Consider the following 17022-nt stretch of genomic DNA (forward strand, 5'->3'; position numbering starts at 1 on the left):
CTTCCTTAGCATAGTCATCAAATATCTTTGAAGTGTGTGGAGGTAGGGCATTGATAAGTGCTGAACCATCAATGATGACTGCATCTCCCCTTGGTTCTCTGTCTGGGATGTTCACTTGCGCTTCAAGAATTTCAGCCAGCTGTGACTTCAAATTTTTTCCAATTTTTTTTTTTCCAATTTTTTTTTTTTTTCCAATTTTTCAAAATTTGGATTTTCAAATGGCCAATCGGGCAGATTTGATCAGAAAGCCCTGCAGAACAGAAATGCCAAATTTGATGCTTGTATCATAATTTGCACGATTTTTCTACTATCTTCTACACTATGTAGGTACAGGGATTCATGGATGGCTTCCTTCGACGCATGAAGAAGACTGCACGGTTCTCGTATTCGTGCTGAGGCGATTTGGCTTGCGTACTGAGCAAGATGCTGGCTTTTGGCTCTTCGATGGGTCATGAGAGACAGACCCTGAGCCTCATGTATGTCACTGAAGGGGAGGGCGTCATTCTGAGAGCGGCGGGTCGGTGAGGATGATCGACACATGAAGAGGCCACGTGGGGTCTCCAAGCATTGGGGTTGAATACCGCTCACGAATTGCCTAATGAGCGTTCCCGCTGCGAGAGAGCAGCTTGGCGCCATTTTGCGCATGTCTGCACATGCAAGATGAGACGCCTCAATTCCAAGTTCCACGAAGACCTCCTCTGTACCAAGCTAAGTGTCAGACTTTCTTTTGTTTCGTTTTCCCTTGTCCATGTTTAAGTCTGTGTGTGGAGGCACCTCGACGTTAGGATTTATTTACTTCATGTTATCATTACCTTTTGAATTACCCTTGTAAATATTTATATTGTCATTAAATTCCACGGTTATTTTAAGTTCATGCGTCCGTGTATTTGTCGTGGGGTTCGAGTATAAACCCCCTTGTGCTGTGCCTCCATCGCTCTGCCATTGCGCCCTTCCCCTCCCGCGCACTTTATAATCTCCGAGGATCAACGTGTGCCTTCTATTAAGGAAAACCACTCGACCATCTGGGCTGGCGGTGTTAACCGCCCGTCACCACAATTTGGGTTGGGGGGGATTAACCTGGACCGCCAGCAATGGGTCTATACATACATACATACATACATACATACATACAAACATACATACACACAGTATTTTATGGATGTGAGGTGACATCTTTGATAATATATTGTAACTCGGCTTAATAATTCGAATTTTACTTTCTTTTGTCCTCAAATGTATTTCAAACCCTTAATATGAACCAAGTTCAGAGGATTTTCTTTAAATAATTGCTACATTTGTTTTGTTTATTAAGGGGTTTTTCGTTGTAACAATAGTTACTTAATCTGGCCGTTTTGTGAAAAGAGAGGTGTTGCTTCCCTGGCTCGTGTCATGGACTGGGAGAGATTTTCTAAGCTTACTTTTTGTGGAATTTTTGAAAGTTTTGTGTCAAATACACAATTGATCTTCTTGGAAAGTTTCACAACCTTCAGTGTTCTATTTTCCAGATAAACACAGCAAAATAACTGCGAGAAACGTTTTGTAAATGCTGGTCAAATTTGACTGATACCACGTTTTCCCCAATAAGAAAGGCATTAATTATTCCATGGCTTTTTACTACAGTACCACTAAAGACCCCTTTTTCGCCTCACTGTTCCCGATGGGATTGGAGATGCTATCATAATCTGTCATTGAATGTGTGAGTCCACACGCAGATCTACTTCAATCTAGAGTGTTCATTCTCAGTTATACTGTAGCCCATATACCTCGACAAAGCTGCATCCTGAAATACTTTGTCTTGTTTCTATTGTATTTTAGAATGTGAAGCAGAAGAAGCTTTAGATTGGAACATGGATGAAAACTGTCCTTTCTGCTGTCTGCGGAGGGACAAGGTCAAGGTAAGTTCTTCCTTTTATCCAAGTACAGTACTATACTCCGTTGTGGTCATAGTTTTTTAGGGTCATAAATACAGGCATCAAGGATACTTTTTTAATGTCCTTTCTCTCCTCCATGCACTCTTCAGTACAGTTGGTACTGACTGCCATTTAATTTGATTGAGAACCATCTTTCTCAAATTCATCTAAACCAGGCAATGTGCCTCCACGACCATTCTTGACCATGTTGTGGAATGTCGGCCGAGACCCTTGTTTGAAGGAGATGACAAAGGACTCTACTGAAAGTTCCGGTCAACACAAAGTTCAGGATAATATTTTTGTGCTCATAATGTTCTATGTTGTCCATTGTGCCACATCGCTGACATGCCGCATATGATGGAGATTAGAGATGGTGCAAGCTTAATGTTCTCGAGCTTGAGCTAAGAAAAGCTTTCAAGGGATAGATAGATAGAGCCCAAGCTCGTCTTTCTTCCTAGTAAATGGTTTCCTGGGAATTCCTGGTTTGGGCTCGAACCATCTCAAGCACAAGTGGAGATGTGCTTGCACCTTTGCAGTGTGCTCTGTGCACCTCATTTCCCAACACTAAGGAAGGACTCATCATCTTGTATTTTATGGCCTTCAAAGCCACCCCACAACCAAGTTGACGATATAAGAAATGTGTGTGATTGTAAAAGCTAACTTCATTCGAAGTTACATGATGATTGGATGGAAAATGTTCCAAAATGGCCAGTGTTCCAAAAAATCCGTTTTCAGCAGGCATTGGTTGCAGTGTTTCATGAAGCAGGCAGAACACAAAAGAAGTGGGGTTTTTTCCATCTTTATTTTTTGCTGTTTTAATTGCTTTCGTTGTCATTTGATTTTAATGCCCCTCTTTTTACATACATACATACATACATACATACGTACACACATACATGGGGAGCATGTGCCACAGCACATCGCTGCGTCCACTTTCCGCCGGTACTCCAGCGGCCTCCGTCTGGCCATCCCCCTGGCAAATACCTGGCCCATCCCCATCTCTTAAGGATAGGACATTCCAGGAACCCACCTGAAGGGACCGCCTCAAGTATCCGCAAGGAGACCGCCGTCTGGTGGACAACACCTCAACACCACCCTGCCCTACACCACTTTGTGGATTTTTGCGGAGTGAAGTGTTATGGTGGCCGGAGTGCAAATCCTGCCACCAATCTCTGAGGAAAAGTAACCCACTGCAGGAAGACATCCGCAGATGCAATTGGGCACCAGATATGGATATCCTTTAGCTCTCAAGGAGCTCCTCTGCTCTTTGACTGACAGGTTCTGTTTTTTGTCCTGCTGAGTGTCCATGTCCATAAACCCTCCTCACCAGGAGGAGCCACTTTAGTCGCCAACACTCAACCATGTTCAGGTTAGTTCAGGTTCTACATGATACCGGTAGTAAGTCACAGATCCGATCTGAACTGACATGACAATCTGGGTTGAGTGCCACCATATCAGCCGGGCTGCTCCTGTGTGTTTGTTTGCTTGTGTTCAACATAACTTTGTCTTTTCGAGGGGAAACTATTATTCAAAGAATGATGTTGGGTGTTTCACATGATCATTTCTCGTGACCATTCCTACCTTGTTTGCATTCTTTTTAGAGTAACATCCCAACATCCTTTTCCATTTTTGTACACCGCTCCTTCCCAATTCCATATCTAGGTGATGCATGACATCATCGCCAGGGTGGAAGGATGGGAGTACTCAGTTTTCATTCCGTTTTGTTTGTTTGTTTGTTTTTCTGGGCAATGTCTGTCATCCTTTGAGCTTGGAAGCTGAAATTTGGAGACAAAAGTGAAGCTGTGCTTTGGCAAAGATGTCTTTTTTTTATGAATCAAGTAATTTATTAATTACTTAATTATTATCGATTTCTTAATTGCTTATTTATTTTATTTTTCATCTGGGCAATATCTCAGGCATATTTTGAGCTAGGAAGCTGATACTTGGACATGACAGTGACCAAGGGATTTGCTATAAAGCGTATCTTTGATTTATTGATTAATTGATTCATTATTCATTTTTCAATTAATTACTTGATTTTCAAAAAGTTAGATTCTGATGAAACATTGGTGGTATAGGTATGCTATTCAGCAATTGGTTGAGAAATTAATTATTTTATGAGTATTATTTACTTGTTTTAATTATTGTACACCGCTCCCTCCAAATTCTGACTCCATGTGCTGAAAGGTAGCATATCACCAGGTGCCAAAGGCGGCCTGGCGATGTCTCGCGCTGGAGGATTGTTATTTATTTATTTGGCATGGGGGTGGTGTACTTTGAATGTACCACTACTTGTTTGTTTTCTTGTTTGTCCGGGTGATATCTCAGCCATCCTTTGAGCTAAGAAGCTGAATTTTGGGGACAAAAGTGAAGATTTGATTTGGCAAAAACAAGTTTTTAAAATATTTTTTGATGAATCAATTCGTTGATTCATTACTTAATTATTATTTATTCGTTCCTTATTTAGTTTATTTCTCATCTGGGAAATATCTCGGGCACTTTTTGAGCAAGGAAACTTGTATTTTGACACGACAGTGAACAAGTGATTTGTCTATAAAGGGTATTTTTGATTTTTTGATTCATCAATTAATCAATTAATAATTCATTTTTCGATGAATTACTTAATTTTCAAAAAGTTACAGATTCGATGAAAGTGGTGGTTTTCATATAGTATTTACTAATTGATTAAGAAATTAATTATTTCACGATTATTAATTTATTTTAATCAATTATTGTACACCGCCCCCTCCCAATTCCGTCTCCATGTGTTGCATGGCGGCATCGCTGGGCGCCGGAGGATTTGTTATTTATTTATTTGGCATGGAGGCGGTGTACTTTGAGTGTACCTCTACTTGTTAAAATAATGTTTTTATTTCCTGTTAAAGTGATCTCTTAACCTTTACTTTGACTTGCATGAAGAATGCAGTTTCATCAGCACTAAATGGCCCTATAATGTTGCAGGCAAAAGCCTCAACAATGAAGAGGCAAACAAAGGATGAAAGGAGCGAGCCACACTGTAATCTGGATACGAACCGGAATAAATATTTCGAGAAAATTGGAAAACTAACACTCGCGGCAAAATATATATCTATATCTCTATATCTCTTTATATATATATATATATATATATATATATATATATATATATATATATATATATATATATATATATATATATATATATATATATATATAGTAATTCCAGTGTAACTGACGTAACTTTGAGACAAAAATTGCATCACTAATGTTGAAATTTTGAAAAGGTTGGCCATATTCCAGAGAGTTTCTTTATTACATATTGTAATTAGTCTCTATGGCTTTCTGATATTGGTACAAACCCCACTGTGTAGTCTACCACTAAAGCAAAAATCAACATTTAAGAGGCGTAACAGACGTAACATCGAAATGGACACAACTAAAACTGGCCATAGCACAATTCTTAAATCCTGCGAAATAACGAATTTGTAGTATACCTTTCATTCACGGTAAGCAAACTAAGCATTAGTAGCATACTTTCTATATTCCAACAATACGATCTGTCTGTTGTTTGTTAAAATATTTTGAAAAGTTCACTGTAACGGACGTAACTCAGCAATGTAACGGACGTAACCCATGCAATCACATATTGGATAGTCAATGCTAGGGCGCATTTTATGATATCTATACAATCTCTTACATACATCAGCAAACATTTGGTTGTCTAACAGCTTGTATATGCCTCGTTGATGTTGAACTATATCCATCTTGCAGACTATAGGCACAGAGAGAAATGGACCAAATATGTTGAATACATCAACTGAGATGTATGGGATGAGGAGCATACATGACAGACGTGGGGGCAGGGAAGGCATATTGAATTGTCACAAAACACATGAATAGGGATCCGCAAACATAGTTAACACTTGGCAACTGCCACAACCCTGAAACAATGAATAACAGGGTGTGATAAATATCTGAAAAAATGGGGAGAAATTCCAAAACCAACTTGATGCCACAACTCCATGACCACAAAACAATATATGGAGAACCTGGAAAATACTCTGTTCATCGATGCGTAGATGCGTGGTCTGCTTTGCACATACCTACGATGATGTACTACACACTACATACATGTACATGCACCCAAGTTTTGCGCACATACAACGCGGACTAGTGGAGGTTCAGCTTCACATCAGTCATCTTTCGACTCGCATTCGTGAGGCGAACGCAGTTTCTATTTCTTGCAGCTGAGCAACTGTGAACTGGCAGACACCAGTCAATCCAACAGGTCCATAAAATATGGTAGACTCGTGAACCTTATCCAGGTCGTCTGTGGCAAGCCATTTAAATACGGTACGGCCACCGACAGAAGACTGGTGAAGAAATTTCATCTCCCAAAATCCAGCTTGCTGGCTGCGCTTTAGTGTGCGGTCAATATAAAAACGACTGATAAAGTCCACCGCATAATATGCTTCTTCTTCTACCAGCGGGGAGTCTGAAGCGTCGTCACGTGGAGGGTGTGGAGGGTCATCCTGAGACTCATGTTCATCCTCGGATTGCAGTGTCGCTGGCGTTTCAATCTGAACGGATTTGGCACCCGCAGCTATCCCTGTAAAGGGACCAATCTGCGAGACCAATAAACTGTTGGCGTCCGAAGAATCTCTGCACACGAAATGCTGCGACCTGCAATAGTTCAAATACACTATAAATCATTCTTTCCAGGCAATGTTTCGGCATAGTGCCTCATTTTTTTTGATGTTGATAATCGCCATACGTTCAGAACGTATTTCGTAATTTTACTGTGTTACGAACCTGAGAGCTGGAATCTGCTTCAGAGGATTCAACATCCAAAGGTCATTCAATTCATTCCTGACGGCTTCAACCTCTTCTGATGTCACGTACATTATGGTGATGTTGGGACAGCTCTCGGAGGTGACAGCTGCGAACTCCTTGGCGGTACCGATTACGACTTGTTCACGTAGTATGCGCCGCCAAACCACACGTTTGACAGTTCCGCCCACTCCGTCAATGGGACCTTTGCCGTGTGAGGTTCCGAAGAAGGACCAATCGATCTGAGTTAGATCCTTGTGTTCTTTCTCCGGATAGAATAGAAGACTTAAGGAGAATCGGTTTTTAGCTCGCCTGTTCGAAGAACAGAGAGCTACAGCGATACCCCCGGCGTGAGCGTCAGCGTCAGCGTGAGCATGAAAATGTTAAATTTTTTGTATTACGGAAAAACTCCGACGGATTTCGACGAAACTTGGTGGGGGGGGGGGGTTAGGTATGGTCCAAGGATCATGCCATTAGATTTTGGACTTGGTCCCCCCCCCCAAAAAAAATTGTTTGAGAAATTTTTTTTTTGCATTTCCACATGTTTTAAGTGATTTCCAACCCCCCCCCCCAAAAAAAATTGTTAGAGAAAATTTTTTTTGCATTTCTACATGTTTTAAGTGATTTCCAACCCCCCGAAAAAAAATTGTTAGAGGAAAAAAAAATTTTTTTTTGCATTTCTACACGTTTATGTGGTTTCCAACCCCCTCCCAAAAAAATTGAGAAAAATTTTTTTTTTTTGCATTTCTACGTTTTAAGTGATTTCCAACCCCCAGCCCCCCCCCCAAAAAGTTCGAGAATTTTTTTTTTTACATTTCTGCATGTTTTAAGTGATTTCCAACCCCCCCAAAAAATAAATTGTTAGAGAAAAAAAAATCTTTTTGCATTTCTACATGTTTTAAGTGATTTCCAACCCCCCGCCCCCAAAAAAAATAGAGAAAAAAATTTTTTGCAACTTTTTTTTTCAACAAAATTTCGATGTTTTCTTTTAATTTCTACATGTTTTAAGTGATTTCCAACCCCCCCTCCCCCCCCAAAAAGTTGGCGAAAAGAACTATAACTCTGTCAGCACTGTTGACATCATATTTAATGAATAAGATATAAGGTTCACTTGAGTGACCCAGCAGTATTGGCGGCGAAGGTTTTGCACTCTCCCGAGTGCTCCCCCTCTAGTTTCCTTTCTAATGTTTTTATCTACCACACTTTTTATACGCCCGATATATGTATGTATATATATATATATATATATATATATATATATATATGTATATGTGTATATATATATATATATGTATGTATGTATGTATATGTGTATATATATATATATATATGTATGTATGTATATGTGTATATATATATATATATGTATGTATATATGTATGTATATATATATATATATATATATATATATATATATATATATATATATATATATATATATCGGGTCGTATTATATGATACCGTCCGTCCGTCCGTCTGTCTGTCCGTCCGTTCCTGTCCGCACTCTAACTCCCAAAGTTTTCAACTTTCACGTTTCATATTTTGTACATAGGTACAGACTGTGGAGCCGTTGTGTCACGACATACTTTCGTCATCTAAAGTGGTTGCCATGGCAACCAGGATGCTGTTTTCCATCCGTTCCTGTCCGCACTCTAACTCCCAACACTACATATTACTTTTTCTTTTAGATGCATTTCTCATGGCAAGGCAAGTACCATAAAATTCGGACCATTGAGCGCATCGTTATACAAGCCGCATCCCCTAAATTTTAAAAAAGCTGGAATTTAAACACACATAAGCCGCACTGGTTTATAAGCCGCAAATGTTGCACAAAAAAACCAAGCGCAAAAACGTCCGAAAATTAGCCACAAAAAGTTATCGATCTTGCTTTGAATCTAATCTGAACAGTAGAAACACCCCGACCATCCATGCCATTGGCATTTCCTACCTCTGAAAGCCTTTGTTGACTTTTTGCAGCGAGAAAGTTCGCCACTCTGTGAGTTTTGAATTCCTCGTGTGGACCTCTTGTTTCTTCATACCGTACTCTTCCCAAATCAATATCTCTCTAAATGTATTCTGAGGTCGCAAACTCATCACTGAAGAAAGCAGGGAAACACACAAACAGCCGTGGCGATCAGGGAAGACACTTGGAGTGTGGATTGAACTTTTTCTAGCTCGGCTGTGGTTTACCTCGCTCATTCTACGTTTTTCAAGTTTCGGTTAACAATGCAAGGTAATAAACGTAAATATAAATATCATAGAGATAAATAACGACGTCGATCCAAGTAAGAAGAATAACCTCTCTGCGATGAGTCAGGAAAATTAATTGACTTTCTGCAGGAAGAGGACTTTTACAGTGAGTTTTTAATTCACGAAGAGTCAAAACCAGTTTTGAAACCTAATGTGAATCTAAACATAGACTGGAGACTGACGACAACAACTTGATTTGGCCTGAACGCATCATCGGGAAAACCTGCAACATCAGAAGATTTTGTCATGTTCATGTTTTCATTTTTTTTTCCTTTCTGTTTTTATCTCCCACACTATTTTTTACTGATTACAATATACAAATACATATATTGCTTTAAAATGATTTGGATCAGACTTCACTGCAATGCTTCAAAAAAATAGTATTAGACTAGTCTTTTAAAAACGATAAATGTATAAACAGGCGAGCATTAGGTGGCTTTGACACCAACTCTGGTTGAATTGGCTTGCCGCCCCATCAGAGAAACGATGCAAACGTTTGATGACCCCTTCTTTGTTAGCGACGTCCATGATGACCCTGTTAAAGCATGCGACGGCAGCTTTGTCGTGCTGCAAATCATCGCTGATGACGATGAAGGAAGAGACGGATTCACGAGTGTTCAACACGGCGGTGAACAAAGTGACACCATTTGATGCCCAGTGGGCGCTCATAACCTAATTTTGGAATTTAATGTTAAAGTTCTCGGAGAAGTCTTCCTGTAGTACTGCTTCTTTGCTTGTCAATCTTTCTGGGAGTACCAAAACTTGCCTTTGCTGAACTTTAGAAATGAAGGCATGCTGTCTCATTCTGTGTAGCTGGTTGATCAGTTCGATCTTGGCCTCGCCAAGTGTAGATGAAACCGGGGACTTCCTGTACTGGGCATCCCACTGCAGATAGCTGCATGTTGTCGACATGTCGCCAAGTTGGAAGTAAGTCGTTACTACCGGATCCACAGTTTTCTCGCAAACGTCACAGTGTCCGAGGTAACACTGCAGGTTCCACCCACAGACGATTTCGTTGATCAGCGTCTGCGCATCAGGTAGAGTTGGTAGGTTTTTTCCTAACGCCGTGGAGAAGGAGGTGGAAGTCCTCATGATACCGGCAACAGCAGACATTATGATCACGCTCCGTAACGATAATGACATTTCCTGGATGAAAGGACGCGAATTTCGACTTTCCAATCTCTATATCTGGGTGTTGTTGCTTGAATTGTTTGCATGCTTCCATTACAGTCATAACAAGTAGCTTCTTCTGCACATTTTCTTTCTTTCCATCGATGATAACAGTTGTCACATCCTTCCGTTTGGGCATCTGTCGAGATATCTCGTCGCTGAGGTAAAACCGTTTTACTGTGTCTTCCGTCTCAAACATCTGCTGTGTTTTCCTGGACTGGCGCCTGGTGTTCTCCATTAAGTGGAGCTTCTCCGCCAGTCGTTTGACGACCCACTTTTTCTTGCGCGGACTTTACGGCAAGGCACCCTGCGCTCTGTTCATCACCTTTCCGAAACTTTGCGACGAGCGATAAACCTTGACGTACTTGTAAGTACACGCTAAGCTGAAAACTGGACTGAAAAAAAAAAAAAAACTGACGACTTACGCCTTGTCTACTGTGTGTGTGTATATATGTGTGTGTATATATATGTGTGTGTATATATGTATGTATGTATATATATATATATATATATATATATATATATATATATATATATATATATGCCTGGTGTTGGCGCAGTGGTTCGGGCAACGGCTTGGGATCCAAAAGGTCCTGAGTTCAAGCCCCATTGGGTCACTGAATTAATACACCAGGGGGTTGACTCAGCCTGTCATCCTTCCGAGGTCGGCGAAATGAGGACCAGTGTACTGGTCCCGGTGTATTCCCCGGTTAGAATAGGTGTACCATATCCCTGTGACGTAAGAGGCGACCAGGGTTGCGTCAGGAAGGGCATCCGGCGTAAAACCTGTGCCAAATCACTATGCGGATCGTATGGATGATCCGCCGTGGCGACCCCTAACGGGAGCAGCCGAAAGAAGATATATATATATATATATATATATATATATATATATATATATATATATATATATATATATATATATATATATATATATATATGTATATGTATATATGTATATATATATATGTATATATGTATATATATATATGTATATATGTATATATATATATATATATATATGTATATATATATATATATATATATGTATATATATATATATATATATGTATATATATATATATATATATGTATATATATATATATGTATATATATATATATATATATATATATATATATATATATATATATATATGTATATATATATATATATATGTATATATATATATATATATATATATATATATATATATATATATATATATATATATATATATATATATATATATATATATATATATATGTATATATATATGTATATATATATATATATATATATATATATATATATATATATATATATATATATATATATATATATATATATATATATATATATATATATATATATATATATATATACAGTGGGGAGAACAAGTATTTGATACCCTGCCGATTTTGCAGGTTTTCCCACTTACAAAACACGGAGAGGTCTATAATTTTTATCATAGGTCCACTTCAACTGTGAAAGACGGAATCCAAAACAAAAATCCTGAAAATCACATTGTATGATTTTTAAATGATTAATTTGCATTTTATGGCATGAAATAAGTATTTGATACATCAGAAAAACAGAACTTAATATTTGGTACAGAAACCTTTGTTTGCAATTACAGAGATCAGACATTTCCTGTAGTTCTTAACCAGGTTTGCACAGACTGCAGCAGGGATTTTGGCCTATTCCTCCATACAGATCTTCTCCAGATCCTTCAGGTTTCGGGGCTGTCGCTGGGCAACACAGACTTTCAGCTCCCTCCAAAGATTTTCTATTGGGTTCAGGTCTGGAGACTGGCTAGGCCACTCCAGGACCTTGAGATGCTTCTTACGGAGCCACTCCTTAGTTGCCCTGGCTGTGTGTTTCAGGTCGTTGTCATGCTGGAAGACCCAGCCACGCCCCATCTTCAATGCTCTTGTTGAGGGAAGGAGGTTGTTGGCCAAGATCTCACGATACATGGCCCCATCCATCCTCCCCTCAATACGGTGCAGTCGTCCTGTCCCCTTTGCAGAAAAGCATCCCCAAAGAATGATGTTTCCACCTCCATGCTTCAAGGTTGGGATTGTGTTTTTGGGGTTGTACTCATCCTTCTTCTTCCTCCAAACACGGCGAGTGGAGTTCAAACCAAAAAGCTCTATTTTGGTCTCATCAGACCACATGACCTTCTCCCATTCCTCCTCTGGATCATCCAGATAGTCATTGGCAAACTTCAGACAGGCCTGGACATGCGCTGGCTTGAGCAGAGGGACCTTGCGTGCATTGCAGGATTTTAATCCATGACGGCGTAGTGTGTTACTTATGGTTTTCTTTGATACTGTGGTCCCAGCTCTCTTCAGGTCATTGACCAGGTCCTGCCGTGTAGTTCTGGGCTGATCCCTCACCTTTCTCATGATCATTGAGGCTCCACGAGGTGAGATCTTGCATGGAGCCCCAGACCGAGGGAGATTGACTTATCTTGAACTTCTTCCATTTTCTAATAATTGCGCCAACAGTTGTTGCCTTCTCACCAAGCTGCTTGCCTTTTGTCCTGAAGCCCATCCCAGCCTTGTGCAAGTCTACAATTTTGTCCCTGATGTCCTTAGACAGCTCTCTGGTCTTGCCCATTGTGGAAAGGTTGGAGTCTGATTGATTGAGTGTGGACAGCTCTCTTTTATGCAGATAACGAGTTCAAACAGGTGCAGTTAAGACAGGTAATGAGTGGAGAATGGGAGGGCTTCTTAAAGACAAAACTAACAGGTTTGTGAGAGCCGGAATTCTTACTGGTTGGTAGGTGATCAAATACTTATTTCATGCAATAAAATGCAAATTAATAATTTAAAAATCATACAATGTGATTTTCAGGATTTTTGTTTTCGATTCCGTCTTTCACAGTTGAAGTGTACCTATGATAAAAATTACAGACCTCTACGTGCTTTGTCAGTGGGAAAACCTGCAAAATCGGCAGTGTATCAAATACTTGTTCTCCCCACTGTGTGTGTATATATATACATATATATATATATATATATATATATATATATATATATATATATATATATATATATATATATAATAAAATGACCGTTTTTACAGCCATTTTTCCCTGCTGTGCAGGGGTTGGGCTTTTTCTTGAGGCAATGTTTTTTTTATGGCCGGATGCCCTTCCTGATGCCAACCCTGGTCGCCTCTTACGACACACAGGGATATGGTACACCTATTCTAACCGGGGCATACACCGGGACCAGTACACTGGTCCTCATTTCGCCGACCTCGGAAGGATGACAGGCTGAGTCAACCCTTCTTCTTCTTCTTTCGGCTGCTCCCGTTAGGGGTCGCCACAGCGGATCATCCGTATGATCCGCATAGTGATTTGGCACAGGTTTTACGCCGGATGCCCTTCCTGACGCAATCCTGGTCGCCTCTTACGACACAGGGATATGGCATACCTATTTTAACCGGGGTATACACCGGCCCAGTACACTGGTACTCATTTCGCCGACCTCGGAAGGATGACAGGCTGAGTCAACCCCCTGGTGTTAATTCAGCAGCCAACGGAGCTTGAACTCAGGACCCTGGGATCCCAAGCTGCCACCCTGACCACTAAGCCAACACCAAGCATATATATATATATATATATATATATATATATATATATATATATATATATATATATATACATATATATATATATATATATATATATATATATATACATATATACATATATACATACATACATACATACATACATACATACATACATACATACATACATATCTTCATTGCTGCACAATAACACTCTGATGGACATATCAAATGAGAAAACCAAATAAATGGTTAGATTTGGATATTGGCTGATGGTAATATTTTAGACGTACATCCCAGGTGAATTAATGGAACTGCACATGTTTTGTTCTTTCTGTGTATAAGCAATGCAATTTGGACTCTAATGGGAGGCATTCATCAGTTTCCTCCTTTGCAATGGTGTTATTTAAGGTTAAATCATTGAAGTATCTGATGACCACTTTGAGCTTAGCTACACTTCTTGAGAGATCGGATTTATTTTCATTCATATTTGTGGCTACTGGGATTATAAAAGTTGTAAATGTTATCAGTTTGCAACAGGTTTTTCAGGTAGTCAGTAAATTTGACTTTTTAACCTTGTGTTTACTCTTACACGAGTTTTAAGCCAAGTTTAATTTGAAAATGAACAAATCTTCTCAACCAAATGATGACGGGTATGCTAACCGCCGTGACGAAAAAAAGGTGATCACTTTCATGGAGCTGTACATGTCCTTTCTTCACGTCAAAAACGTCGAGTGCTAGAGACGGTGTTAGATTATATCCTGCCAAGAAAAGATCACACCCAAAATGTCGCTTCACTGTTTCCTTGTTTTTTATTTTCCTCACACTGGTTAGCATGCCTTTGTGAACATTTGATTGAGAAAATTTGTCCTTATTTTCCACCGACATATCGATTCCAGTCCTTAAAAAGACTAGTTGGCTGTTGTTGCATGGGTGTGGTTTTTCCAAATTGGCGTAAATAATGCAACGGAGTTTTGAAATGTTTTGTGCTGTAAGTGCTTGCCTGTTCTCACAGCAGTTTCCCATTTATTGTTTTCAGGAGCATTTGGCATCACCGGCTGGGTCAGATGACGTTACAGACTCAACAGATGCTGCTGAGCAGTTTGAGAGGGAGACCGAAACATTTTTACATGCACTATTCCAACGGAAAGGTACATAATGTAAACTTTTTTTCTTTCTTTGCAAGGTCTTCATATGCACCCTTCCACTCTCTCCTCGCCCTCCTCTCTCACCTCCCTTCACTTGGAAGTAGAGATTGATCTTTTTAACTCGTATCAAAATGAGCTCACCCATAATGTTCACCTCCTGGGATTAGGTAACTGAGAATGATAACGGTGCATAATGATAGCGTGTCGAGCGTAAGACGCCCCGTTTTATGAACCGCTTCTGTGCTTTTTCTTTGTTTATTTACCATTAACCTTCGGTGTGTCTGTCCAGGCCATAACGCTTGTTTTTTTTTTGTTTTTTGTTTTTTTTAACCAATTAAACTTTTGTCATCAAATCGTCAACAAACCTTCATTATGAGAAAATGGAGAACACAAATTAATGTAATGCATATATATATATATATATATATATATATATATATATATATATATATATATATATATATATATATATATATATATATATATATATATATATATATATATATATATATATATATATATATCGACATTGATGTGGTTAGGATTAGGACAATACATCGTTCATATTATATGCACAGCACAGCCAACCAATAAATAGAACAAAGTCCGAGTAAACTCCACTCCCCAATTTTTTTTACAAACAGGAAGTTTGGTGAAGATCCGGATCTTGATTACAGATATTATAATTTTTTAAGTGATTCTTCACCATTTAGAGATGGGACCAAAAATGATATAATGATACAGTATTTCAAAAAGTTGTGGATGAGTTGTGGCAAAACTTGATGGATAAGTTGGTTAGGTGACAACAACACGACAATTAGATTTTGATTCAGGTCCGGATCCAGATCCGGCCTATCGGTGGAATACAAAATGTAAACTGTCCAGCCTGGCGGAGCTATGCACTCTTCCGAGTGCCGATCTAGTTTCTTATGCAGCACTGCTGTTTTATGCATCCCAGTGGCTGCTGTTTTACACCGTTGCTGGGAGCATGGCTGTGCCTTTGATGCAGTGCCCTCTGTAGGTTAGAGCGGGAATTTGCTCTTTGTTCAGCATGCCGGCAAGAGCTCATCAACTCTTCACGAAGGGTATCATGGGGTCTTTAATATACTCCAACTTAATGCTGACAGATGGAACACACAGTTTAACATCCATATGAAGGACAATGCACATGTTGATGAATTGCCCTGCCTGCGAAACACCAGGATGACAGTTTATAGTTGGACTGAGATTTTAACCCAAGCTGTGCAACTATTGTTTCAGACACAAGCATTGTTGTTGTTTCGTATACAGCCTGTGGCTGCTGGTTGCATCATTTTCTGGAAGTGTGGCTGTGCCGCTGATGCAATGCCCCTGTTACCTGTAAGCTAGTACTAATTTTGCCGACCTCAGATACTTTAACTGTTAAGCCAACACCAGCCTTAAGCGCAAGCATTAATATATCCTTTAACACTGCTTGGTGCCAAGGTCAACGCTTTATATCAATGACAAATTGCATTCTCATCAGTTCAAACAATGCTATTTATTCCAATAAGAAAACATTTCTTAAAGTGATGGAGAACTACTGGTATTTCATCTTAATTTTCTCTTAGCCATGTGTTCAGCATTCATTTGCAACTTCCTTCATTGCAATGAATTCAAATTATTTATTTTGTGTTTTTTTTTGTGTGGAGTTGTGCATTTTGTTGAGTTTTATTTTATGTTTTTACTTTCTTATTACACTCTTAGTGGAGCTATTACATAAATAATGTGCAAAAGAAAGACATGAGTGGATGTCATTGTACTTTTTACATTAATTTAAAAGGATACCATAAACCCAAAGGCAAACACATTTTTGGTACAAACAGGCCAATCCGATGTGCGATGTCATGGTTTATTTGGTTATGGAAGACTAATTTGGTACGCAAATTGTTTTCATTTAAAAAAAAAAAAAGATTTTTCATAGGTTTATTTTTGATATGATCAGCAGGGATGGTCTTAAGAAACTTCTAGGACCGAACCAAAATTTAGATGCCAAACTAAATTCATTCAGACAACATGCCAATTTCATTATTGATTGATGGCAAGGCATCAAAATCATTTCTGAAAAATAAAAACAATCAAACCAGGATACATCTTGGCACCCACATTGCTTATCCTCTGGTCTCAATTTGCTGC

At 39.0% G+C, this 17022-nt stretch overlaps 1 protein-coding gene across 6 annotated transcripts in view; it reads left to right on the forward strand.

Annotated features, from left to right (window-relative positions):
- Positions 1-17022, forward strand: part of LCORL (ligand dependent nuclear receptor corepressor like) — a 238576-nt gene that overhangs the window by 94784 nt on the left and 126770 nt on the right. For all 6 annotated transcript variants that reach the window (XM_085848529.1, XM_085848527.1, XM_085848528.1 and 3 more), the window contains 2 exons: positions 1816-1895; positions 14760-14871. In XM_085848529.1, coding sequence (XP_085704655.1) covers positions 1816-1895; positions 14760-14871 — 192 coding nt within the window. The remainder of the gene's footprint in view (positions 1-1815; positions 1896-14759; positions 14872-17022) is intronic.

Source organism: Eptatretus burgeri, chromosome 12 (genome assembly GCF_056783735.1).
Source record: "Eptatretus burgeri isolate ZD-2024b chromosome 12, Ebu_testis_v1, whole genome shotgun sequence".
Classification (NCBI taxonomy): Eukaryota; Metazoa; Chordata; class Myxini; order Myxiniformes; family Myxinidae; genus Eptatretus; species Eptatretus burgeri.